The sequence below is a fragment of the Oncorhynchus masou genome, chromosome 29 (genome assembly GCF_036934945.1).
Source record: "Oncorhynchus masou masou isolate Uvic2021 chromosome 29, UVic_Omas_1.1, whole genome shotgun sequence".
NCBI classification, from domain to species: Eukaryota; Metazoa; Chordata; class Actinopteri; order Salmoniformes; family Salmonidae; genus Oncorhynchus; species Oncorhynchus masou.
This window is the reverse complement of record NC_088240.1, coordinates 12,937,320-12,949,858: the sequence shown is the minus strand read 5'-3', so window position 1 is coordinate 12,949,858 and position 12,539 is coordinate 12,937,320. Positions and strand designations below refer to the sequence as shown.

The window sequence follows — 12,539 nt, the reverse complement described above, 5'->3', positions numbered from 1 at the left end:
AGTGCGCACCTCGCTAACTAGCTAGCCATTTCACATCGGTTACACCAGCCTAATCTCGGGAGTTGATAGGCTTGAAGTCATAAACAGAGCAATGCTTTAAAAGAGCTGCTGGCAAAACGCACTAAATGAATGCTTACGAGCATGCTGGTGCCTACCATCGCTCAGTCAGACTGCTCTATCAAATCATAGACTTAGTTATAACGTAACACACAGAAATATGAGCCATATGGTCGAATTCGGAAACTATCATCTCGAAAACAAAACATTTATTCTTTCAGTGAAATACGGAACCGTTCTGTATTTTATCTAAGGGGTGGCATCCATAAGTCTAAATATTCCTGTTACATTGCACAACCTTCAATGTTATGTCATAATTACGTAAAATTCTGGCAAATTAGTTCACAACGAGCCAGGCAGCCCAAACTGTTGTATATACCCTGACTCTGTTGCAAGAGAGGTGACACAATTTCACCAGGTTAATATTGCCTGCTAACCTGGATTTCTTTTAGCTAAATATGCAGGTTTAAAAATATATACTTCTGTGTATTGATTTTAAGAAAGGCATTGATGTTTATGGTTAGGTACAGTTGTGCAACGATTGTTCTTTTTTTTGCAAATGCGCTTTTGTTAAATCATCCCCCGTTTGGCGAAGTTGGCTGTCTTTGTTAGGAAGAAATAGTCTTCACACAGTTCACAACGAGCAAGGTGGCCCAAACTGCTGCATATACCCTGACTCTGTTGCAAGAGAGGCGACACAATTTCCCTAGTTAAAAGAAAATCATGTTAGCAGGCAATATTAACTAAATATGCAGGTTTAAAAATATATACTTGTGTATTGATTTTAAGAAATGCATTGATGTTTATGGTTAGGTACACGGAGCAACGACAGTTCTTTTTTGTGAATGACGATTGTTATGAAAACTTGAAATCGGCCTGAATTAAATCGGCCATTCCGATTAAATCGGTCGACCTCTAGTTGTTACCATAAATGTTGCATACATTTTTTGGTATCCTTCTCCAGATCTGTACCTCGACACAATCCTGTCGCGGAGCTCTAGGGACAACTCCTTCGACCTCATGGCTTGATGTTTGCTCTGACATGCACTGTCAACTGTGGGACCTTATATAGACAGGTCTGTGCCTTTCCAAATCATGTCCAGTCAATTGAATTTACCACAAGTGGACTCCTGTCAAATCATAAGAAATAGTGGTTTGGGGTGGATTATCCCTTTAACTCTTTCCCTGAGGCCTGGACAGCCCCGCCTCTTTCCCTGAGGCCTGGACAGCCCCGCCTCTTTCCCTGAGGCCTGGACAGCCCCGCCTCTTTCCCTGAGGCCTGGACAGCCCCGCCTCTTTCCTTAGATCACACATATTGATTACTACAACCATGGCGACTCAGAATAACTGCTTTACGTTCCTTCACGTTGTGTGTGTTTGCGCGTGTGTGTGTGTACCGATTATGCTGAACAGACTGGTGATGAGGTAACTGATATGTCAAGGAGACGGAAGTGGAAACCAACGCGAGTTTAACACACGTCTCAGAGTAATTAAGATTGATGAACGCATTAGGCACAGCTCGTTAAGGACACTGGTTTGCATATGGATAGAGCAGATTATGGTGACCCCTCACTTCCCCTCCATCACTCCTTTATTCATTAGGTGACTTCCTCCCCTGCTCCAGGTGCAGTTTGTCATAGTGTGACATCGTTGACAGCGGTGACAGAGGCGGCCTAGTGGAGCTGTGATGCCGTTTCGGCATATTGACACTGATTGTGTCTCTCTCTGCCTCTCCAGACCCAGACGGGCGGCAGGGTAGCCTAGTGGTTAGAGCGTTGGACTAGTAACCGAAAGGTTGCAAGTTCAAATCCCCAAGCTGACAAGGTACAAATCTGTCGCCCTGCCCCTGAACAGGCAGTTAACCCACTGTTCCCAGGCCGTCATTGAAAATAAGAATTTGTTCTTAACTGACTTGCCTAGTTAAATAAAGGTAAAAAAAGAAAGAAAAAAAAGACAGCTAACCTCCGATGACAGTGTGTGTGTGTCCCCGTGCACAGGAGTCATGTGATTCTTTTTAAACTAAGCTGCTTCTGTCTTCTCCTCCTCTCAGCTCTCACGGGTCAGAGAACCTGTCTTGGTCTGGCTCAGGTATCTGGGGCTTCAGTGGTCCAACAACACAGCAGTCCACTGGCTGTTATGCCAGAATAGTCACAAGATGAGCTGAGTGCATCAGGGGGAAGTAACTCAGGCTTATTACTGAACTCTATAACACACTCTCTTAATTTAGTTGACACTTACACCATTCTAGAACACACACAGACACAGTGACCCACACAAGTGCAAGCATGTGCTAACACACAAGTTCACAATGCACACACACGTTAGTCATTTAGCAGATGCTCTTATCCAGAGACTTACAGTTAGTGTATTCATCATAAGCTAGCTAGGTGGGACAATCACATCTCAGAGTCATAACCAGCAAGTTAAGAATTTCACAGTACTTGTGCATGTGATAAATTAATAAAACGCACGCACGCACACTCAGTCTCTCTTCCAACACATGGGGAAAAATGTGGACATCCTCTGAGGGGACAGTTTTGAATACAAATATCTGTCATTAAAGCGAGATGTATTATTCTGATTTGTGAAGGTCTACTGAGAGATATAAAACAGGATGGACCAGAGAAGCTAACAAAATACAGAGATAATAAACAGACACGTCCATCACAGAGATCCAACACAACACAGACAAGTCCATCACAGGGATCCAGCACAACACAGACACGTCCATCAGAGAGATTCAACACAACACAGACACATCCATCAGAGAGGTCCAACACAAACACACACAGACAAAAGTACCAAAGGACCATAGGTGTGAGAAGTGTGTGTGTGTAGATGTGTTTGATGTGATTGAGTGTGTGTAGATGTGTTTGATGTGATTGAGTGTGTGTGTGTGTGTATGTGTGTGTGTGTGTGTGTGTGTGTGTGTGTGTGTATGTGTGTGTATGTGTGTGTGTGTATATATATATGCGCCCAAGGCCTGCTTCAGATATCACACGTGGCCAAACACATGGTGTTGTGTCAGTGAGTTAGAAGACCCATGTGGCAGACAGGCCCTAAAGCACCAAGAGGCTTTGGGTGGAATTAGAACTCAGGGAACACACACTCTGTCGACGGGAGATAAAAACACACCAAGCAACACGCAATCTAGACAACAATTTTCTTTTGTCTGCTTCTCGATCCCAGGGATCCCAGGGCAAGAAAAGTACTGTCTGGAAACAAAGCTCACGATATGCTATAACACCTTGGAGCTGGAGGAAGAACCAACACCAGACAATATACCATAACACCTTGGAGCTGGAGGAAGAACCAACACCAGACAATATACCATAACACCTTGGAGCTGGAGGAAGAACCAACACCAGACAATATACCATAACACCTTGGAGCTGGAGGAAGAACCAACACCAGACAATATACCATAACACCTTGGAGCTGGAGGAAGAACCAACACCAGACAATATACAATAACACCCGGGTGGCGCAGTGGTTAAGGGCGCTGTACTGCAGCGCCAGCTGTGCCATCAGAGTCCCTGGGTTCGCGCCCAGGCTCTGTCGTAACCGGCCGCGACCGGGAGGTCCGTGGGGCGACGCACAATAGGCCTAGCGTCGCCCGGGTTAGGGAGGGCTTGGTCGGTAGGGGTGTCCTTGTCTCATCACGCACCAGCGACTCCTGTGGCGGGCTGGGCGCAGTGTGCGCTAACCAAGGTGGCCGGGTGCATGGTGTTTCCTCCGGCGCATTGGTGCGGCTGGCTTCCGGGTTGGATGCACGCTGTGTTAAGAAGCAGTGCGGCTTGGTTGGGTTGTGTATCGGAGGACGCATGACTTTCAACCTTCGTCTCTCCCGAGCACGTACGGGAGTTGTAGCGATGAGACAAGATAGTAGCTACTACAAAAATGGGATACCACGAAATTGGGGAGAAAAGGGGGTAAAAAAAAAGTGGGGTGGCTGGGGTCTTGGACAATTTTTAGGGCCTACAGCTCCATGTCATTTCAAAGACGCCCTCTGGTGGTCAAACTAGTATTAAATGGCAACAATGGCTGACAGTAAAATACTATGACGTCGTGCCATTCCATACCGCAGCACCCTGCAAGCTGCGCTACAGTATGACGCAACTTTTAAAGGAAGAACCACTGTACAATATGTGCATGTTTGCACAAGTGAGTGTTGCCGTGCCTGTGAGTGAGTGTGTGTGCGCACCTGTGCACTCGTGCGTGTCTGCTCGCACATACAGTACCAATCAAACATTTGGACACCAACTCATTCAATGTTTTTTAAAATTATTTTGAATATTTTCTACATAGTAGAATCATAGTCAAGACATCAACACTACGAAATAACACTTATGGAATCATGTTGTAACAAAAAAGTGTAAAACAGAACAAAATATATTACTTCAAAGTAGCCACCCTTTGCCTTGACAGCTTTGCTCACTCTTGGCATTCTCTCAACCAGCTTCACCTGAAAAGCTTTTCCAACCATCTTGAAAGAGTTCCCACATATGCTGAGCACTTGTTGGCTGCTTTTACTTCACTCTGCGGTCCAATTCATCCCAAACTATCTTAATTGGGTTGAGGTCGGGTGATTGTGGAGGCCAGGTCATCTGATGCAGCACTCCTTCACTCTCCTTATTGGTCAAATAGTCCTGATACAACCTGGAGGTGTGTTGGGTCATTGTTCCGTTGAAAAACAAATGATAGTCCCACTAAACGCAAACCACATGGGATGGAGTATTGCTGCAGACTGCTATGGTAGCCATGCTGGTTAAGTGAGCCTTGAATTCTAAATAAATCACAGACAGTGTCACCAGCAAAGCCCCCCAACACCATCACACCTCTTCCTCCATGCTTTACGGGGGAAAAGGCATGCGGAGATCATCTGTTTACCAACTCTGCGTCTCACAAAGACACGGCGGTTGGAACCAAGGAACTAAAATTTGGATTCATCGGACCAAAGGACAGATTTCCACCGGTCTAATGTCTATTGCTTGTGGCCCAAGCAAGTCTCTTCTTCTTATTGGTGTCCTTTAGTAGTGGTTCCTATGCAGCAATTCGACCATGAAAGCCTGATTCACGCAGTCTCCTCTGAACAGTTGATGTTGAGATAGGTCTGTTACTTGAACTCTGTGAGCATTTATTTGGGCTGCAATTTCTGAGGCTGGTAACTCTAATGAACTTGTCCTCTTTAGCAGAGGTAACTCTGGGTCTTTCTTTCCTGTGGCGGTCCTAATGAGAGCCAGTTTCATCATAGTGCTTGAGGGTTTTTGCGACTGCACTTGAATAAACTTTAAAAGTTCTTGAAATGTTCCGTATTGACTGACTTTCATGTCTTAAAGTAATGATGAACTGTCATTTCTCTTTATTTATTTGTACTGTTCTTTCCATAATATGGACTTGGTCTTTTACCAAATAGGGCTATCTTCTGTGTACCACCCCTACCTTGTCACAACACAACCTGCATTCCAGGTGACTACCTCATGAAGATGGTTGAGAGAATGCCAAGAGTGTGCAAAGCTGTCATCAAGCTGTCCATCATCATCATTAACACTTTTTGGTTACTACATCAATCCATATGTGTTATTTCATAGTTTTGGTGTTTTCACTATTATTCTACAATGTAGAAAATAGTAAATATAAAGAAAAACCTTGGAATGAGTAGGTGGGTCCAGACTTTTGACTGGTACTGTATTTGCGTCTCAGCCACTGTAGCATAATTAGCGGCGGTAGGTCCAAGTGGCTTGCTGCATGGAAAGGAATGCAGTGGCCTTTGAAAAGCCACTGAAGTTTACCAGGCTGCATGTTTGATCACATTAACAACCACGATGCTCGTACTGGGAACAGGCCCAAACTGGTCTGATCACATTAACAACCACTATGCTCCTACTGGGAACAGGCCCAAACTGGTCTGATCACATTAACAACCACTATGCTCCTACTGGGAACAGGCCCAAACTGGTCTGATCACATTAACAACCACTATGCTCCCACTGGGAACAGGCCCAAACTGGTCTGATCACATTAACAACCACTATGCTCCTATTGGGAACAGGCCCAAACTGGTCTGATCACATTAACAACCACTATGCTCCTACTGGGAACAGGCCCAAACTGGTCTGATCACATTAACAACCACTATGCTCCCACTGGGAACAGGCTCTAACTGGTCTGATCACATTAACAACCACTATGCTCCTACTGGGAACAGGCTCTAACTGGTCTGATCACATTAACAACCACTATGCTCCCACTGGGAACAGGCCCAAACTGGTCTGATCACATTAACAACCACTATGCTCCTACTGGGAACAGGCTCTAACTGGTCTGATCACATTAACAACCACTATGCTCCCACTGGGAACAGGCCCAAACTGGTCTGATCACATTAACAACCACTATGCTCCCACTGGGAACAGGCCCAAACTGGTCTGATCACATTAACAACCACTATGCTCCTATTGGGAACAGGCCCAAACTGGTCTGATCACATTAACAACCACTATGCTCCTATTGGGAACAGGCCCAAACTGGTCTGATCACATTAACAACCACTATGCTCCCACTGGGAACAGGCCCAAACTGGTCTGATCACATTAACAACCACTATGCTCCTACTGGGAACAGGCTCTAACTGGTCTGATCACATTAACAACCACTATGCTCCTACTGGGAACAGGCCCAAACTGGTCTGATCACATTAACAACCACTATGCTCCTACTGGGAACAGGCCCAAACTGGTCTGATCACATTAACAACCACTATGCTCCCACTGGGAACAGGCCCAAACTGGTCTGATCACATTAACAACCACTATGCTCCTACTGGGAACAGGCCCAAACTGGTCTGATCACATTAACAACCACTATGCTCCTACTGGGAACAGGCCCAAACTGGTCTGATCACATTAACAACCACTATGCTCCTATTGGGAACAGGCTCTAACTGGCTACCTGCTCATCAGCCATCCATCAATATAGACCTCCTTTTTCTCTACATGTTTTATTCATGTTAAATTGAATAAAGAAAATAGTTTTTAATAAAAAATAAAAAAAATGATGCAAAAATAATACACAAAACAATCATGTGATATTATGCAAGGTGATTTCTGTGGGCCAGTTCTAATGAAGCCCCTATAAATAATAACACAACAAATCCACGCTGGTGGGATGAAACCAGAAATTGCTACAACAGGTAAAAATACCTTCGAATTCATTGATGAAATACACAGACAATGCTGTAAGGATCTGTATAGATGAGAAAACTCCTCTGTAGATTTAGTTTGCAGGGCTACAGGGCAAGACAACATACATGGATTATAAACTAATCCTTTAGTTTACTGCACCACCTAAAATAAATAATGGTCTTAAAGCAACAAGACTCACATCTAGTAGCAGACCAGAGAAAGGAGAAACAAAGACAGCGCTAACAAACAAAGTGCTGTGATAAAAACAGTTCCTATTCCATATGCCACCATCATATAAAAAGGTCCAAATGTCTCCCACAATTCCAAGTGACACCACGCCCAAATCAGCATAGTCAGGTGCTAAAGTATCGGAGTCAACATTGTCTCCCTCTGGCTCTCCCGAGGCCTCAGCCACGTAGGTGAAATGCATCGTGGGAAGTGACGAAAAGCTTGCCGTCTTGAATTCGTGCTAGACAGAGGTAAGTCTGCGAGGCACAATAAGTCTGTGAGGGAGGTCTGTGAGGGAGGTCTGTGAGGGAGGTCTGTGAGGGAGGCCTGTGAGGGAGGCCTGTGAGGGAGGTCTGTGAGGGAGGTCTGTGAGGGAGGCCTGTGAGGGAGGTCTGTGAGGGAGGCCTGTGAGGGAGGCCTGTGAGGGAGGTCTGTGAGGGAGGCCTGTGAGGGAGGTCTGTGAGGGAGGCCTGTGAGGGAGGTCTGTGAGGGAGGCCTGTGAGGGAGGTCTGTGAGGCAAGACTGAGGGCAGACAGTCATATGTGTAATAACGGTGGGTTACAATAACATGCTTTGCTGGTCTTAGACATTAACAAATGTTTGAACGTGACTTTTACTTTGAGGGTGACAGTTCATTGAAGAAGTCTTTTTGAATAATTGCAGCGATGCTCTTTTGAACATTTCACAGCTACTTAGTGCTCTGCCCGTGTTCTTTCAGAAGAATAAACATGTCACCCAGAGTTTGGCTTGGCAATGTAACGCAGTGGGTAGGGAAATGGGACTCTTAAGTCCACCAAATCCACTGATTCACAGACTATGGAAGTCATTAAGCAAAGTCAGGCTGTCATAGGACCTGGTTGAGAGAGGAGAAAACTTAGAGGAGAGGTTGCATCAAGCTGTTTATACAAGCCTAATTAAAGACATTCACGTTCCAGGTAAACGGTTGCCCCGAAGGATGATAGGAGAGCTTCAAATACCCATCCTCCTTTGATCTCGCTCCTTCTAAATTGCAGAATGTTTGTGTGTGTGTGTGTGTGTGTGTGTGTGTTGTGTTGTGAGATCAGACTGCACCGTCGATGAAAGCAGGGCTGATTAAATTATTCTCCAAAGATCATTCAAACACACACACAGACATGCACACACACACACACACAGACAGACATGCACACAGCAATCGCCAAAACCTTTGAAGACTGAGGATGTGGATGAGGCGGTGTGTGTGTGTACGTGATGAAGAGAGAGAGAGGGGTGTTAGCATTTTATCCCACCACCTTTGTAATCTAAAGCAAATATTACCTTTCTCTCCCCTAAAAAAACTTGTGGTCGGAGTTCCCATGTCCAGCCAGCCGCCTGTCCATTGCCTCCAGATTCCTGCGAGTGTTACAAAGTTGATATATCCAGACCCCTACGCCCCTCCAACCGAGCCCAACTATCAGTCTGTGTGAAAAGCAAACACTGCCGCCTTTCAAATGAACAAAGCCATTTCCACCTTTGAAATACTGTTCTTTGAATTCAATTACTAGAAAGAATTAGTGATCTTTGGGAAGATTCCCTCCCTGGTTATCCAACCGTCCCTTAGAAGAGAGAACATGCATATGCTTAATGGTCTGGGCCTTCAGAGCCCATAGAATATTAACGCTACCACATACCACCACAATGCTCTGCTGAGAAACAGACACCTGCATGCATACACACGCCCATATCTGCACACACACACACACACACACACACACACACACACACACACACACACACACACACAAACACACAAAGTGATGATAACCATATTGCTCAGGCATGGGTTTTTTTCTTCCCCTTTCCACTGAGAGACATCGTGTCTTAAAGAGAGCGCGACATTTAAGCTACCCGGCGGGCCGTCGGTCTTCTGCCCATATCCACTGAATACAACACCTGAATACACAATTCTAATCCAATCTGTCGGACACATTCACAGAAACAGCATGCAGAGATATACAGACAACACAGACATCAACAAATGGAGAGCAAGATAAAAATGTAAGCTTCTGTGAACAGTGTGTTAGGTCAGGCTTACCTCACATACTGGAAGGCCCTCGTCTGGGATCCACTACCATACACCTATATAAACAAGGTGATATGAAACAATCTTATTCAGAATCAGATTCTTGACATATTCAGAGAAAGACAGGTAGGTGCTACATGACGGATCAGAGAGACAAGTCTGTCTGTCCATCTGTCTGACTGAGTGAATGAGTGATGGTAATACTACAGCTGGTAGAGTGTGTGAGATTGAGAGGAAACGTATGGGTGAGGAGACAGTGACAGTGGTAGAGAGTGATGGAGTGAGAGTGACAGAGATAGTGATACAGCGTGTCAGTGACAGAGAGAGAGATAGTGATAGTGTCAGTGACAGAGAGAAAGAGAGAGATAGTGATTTAGAGTGAGAGTGACAGAGAGAGATAGTGATAGTGTCAGTGACAGAGCGAGAGATAGTGATTTAGAGAGAGTGACAGAGAGAGAGAGTGATTTAGAGAGAGTGACAGAGAGAGATAGTGATACAGAGTGTCAGTGAGATAGAGATTTAGAGTGAAAGTGAGAGAGAGATTTAGAGTGAAAGTGACAGAGAGAGAGATAGTGATTTAGAGTGAGAGTGACAGAGAGAGAAATAGTGATACAGAGTGTCAGTGAGAGAGAGAGTTTAGAGTGAAAGTGACAGAGAGAGATAGTGATTTAGAGTGAAAGTGACAGAGAGAGAGATAGTGATTTAGAGTGACAGAGAGCGATAGTGATACAGAGTGAGTGATTTAGACAGAGAAGGTGGTAACAGAAGTAACAGTGGCAGCAGTAACAGCGGTAACAGTGGTAGTAGTAACAGTAGTAACAGTGTAGTAGTAGTAACAGTGGTTGTAGAAAAAGTGGTAGTACTAACAGTAGTAACAGTGTAGTCATAGTAACAGTGTAGTCATAGTAACAGTGGCAGTAGTAACAGTGGTTGTAGAAAAGTGGTAGTACTAACAGTAGTAACAGTGGTAGCAGTAACAGATGGCAAAAGTGTAACATTTGTAGTCATAGTAACAGTGGTAAGAGTGGAAGGAGCAGTAACAGTAGTAACGGTGGCAGTAGTAACAGTACCAGTAGTAACAGTGGTACTAGTAACAATAGTAACACTGGTAGTAGAAACAGCAGTAACAGTTGTAACAGCGGCAGTAGTAACAATGGTTGTAGAACAGCGGCAGTAGTAACAGTGGTAGTAGTAACAGTGGTAGTAGTAACAGTGGTAGTAGTAACAGTGGCTGTTGAAACAGTTGCAACAGCGGTTGTAGTAACAGTTGCAACAGTAGTAACAGTTGCAACAGTAGTAACAGTGGTAGTAGTAACAGTGGTAGTAGTAACAGTGGTAGTAGTAACAGTTGTAACATCGGTAACAGTAGTAACAGAGGCAGAAGTAACAGTGGTAAAAGTAACAGTGGTAGTAATGACAGTAGTAACAGTGGTATTAGAAACAGTTGTAACATTGGTATTAGAAACAGTGGTAGTAATGACAGTAGTAACAGTGGCAGTAGTAACAGTAGTAGTAATGACAATAGTAACAGTAGTAATGACAGTAGTAACAGTGGTAATAGAAACAGTAGTAAAAGTGGCAGCATTAATAGCTGTAAGAGTAGTAGTAACAGTAGTAACAGTGGTAGTAATGACAGTGGTAACAGCGGTAACAGTGGTAGTAGTAACAGTGGTATTAGACATTTTTAATTTTACCTTTATTTTACTAGGCAAGTAAGTTAAGAACAAATTCTTATTTTCAATGACGACCTAGGAACAGTGGGTTACCTGCCTGTTCAGATTTGTACCTTGTCAGCTCGGGGATTTGAGTCCAACGCTCTAACCACTAGGCTACCCTGCTAGCCCCAGAAACAGTAGTAACAGTGGCAGCATTAATAGCTGTAAGAGTAGTAGTAGTAACAGCTGTAACAGTGGTAGTAGTAGTAACAGTAGTAGTATTAACAGTGGTAGTAGTAACAGTGGTAATAGCAACAGTTGTAACAGTGGTAGTAGTAACAGTAGAAACAGTGGTAGTAGTAACAGTGGTAGTAGCAACAGTTGTAACAGTGGTAGTAGTAACAGTAGTAACAGTGGTAGTAGTAACAGTGGTAGTAGCAACAGTTGTAACAGTATTAGTAGTAACAGCGGTAGTAGTAACAGTAGTAACAGTGGTAGTAGTAACAGTGGTAGTAGCAACAGTTATAACAGTAATAGTGTAGTAACAGTGGTAGTAGTAACAGTAGTAACAGTGGTAGTAGTAACAGTAGTAACAGTGGCAGTAGTAACAGTGGTTGTAGTAACAGTGGTTGTAGTAACAGTAGTAACAGTGGTAGTAGTAACAGTAGTAACAGTGGTAGTAGTAGTAACAGTAGTAACAGTGGTAACAGTGGTATTAGTAGTAACAGTGGTAGTAGTAGTAGTAACAGTGGTAGTAGTAGTAACAGTGGTATTAGTAGTAACAGTAGTAACAGTGGTAGTAGTAGTAACAGTAGTATTAGTAGTAACAGTAGTAACAGTGGTAGTAGTAACAGTGGTAGTAGTAGTAACAGTAGTAACGGTGGTATTAGTAGTAACAGTGGTAGTAGTAACAGTAGTATTAGTAGTAACAGTAGTAACAGTGGTAGTAATGTCAGTAGTAACAGTGGCAGCATTAATAGTTGTAAGAGTGGAAGAAGTAACAGATGGAAAGAGTGGAACAGTGGTAGTAATGATAGTGGTAACAGTAGTAACAGTAGTAACAGTGGTAGTAGTAACAGTTGTAACAGTTCTAACAGTAGTAACAGTAGTAACAGTAGTAACAGTGGTAGTAGTAACAGTAGTAAAAGCAGTGGTAATAGAAACAGCGGTAGTAGTAACAGTTGTAACAGTAGTAAGTGTGGCAGTAGTAACAGTTGTAACAGTAGTAACAGTAGTAACAGCTGTAACAGTAGTAACAGTAGTAACAGTAGTAACAGTGGTAGTAGTAACAGTAGTAAAAGTAGCAGTGGTAATAGAAACAGAGGTAGTAGTAACAGTTGTAACAGTAGTAACAGTGGCAGTAGTAACAGTGGT

At 43.8% G+C, this 12,539-nt stretch overlaps 1 protein-coding gene across 1 annotated transcript in view; it reads right to left on the bottom strand.

The window, feature by feature from the left end:
* The window catches only part of uxs1 (UDP-glucuronate decarboxylase 1), a 98,862-nt gene that overhangs the window by 9,048 nt on the left and 77,275 nt on the right, over positions 1–12,539 (bottom strand). The window contains exon 11 of the mRNA XM_064944050.1: positions 9,523–9,566. Coding sequence (XP_064800122.1) covers positions 9,523–9,566 — 44 coding nt within the window. The remainder of the gene's footprint in view (positions 1–9,522; positions 9,567–12,539) is intronic.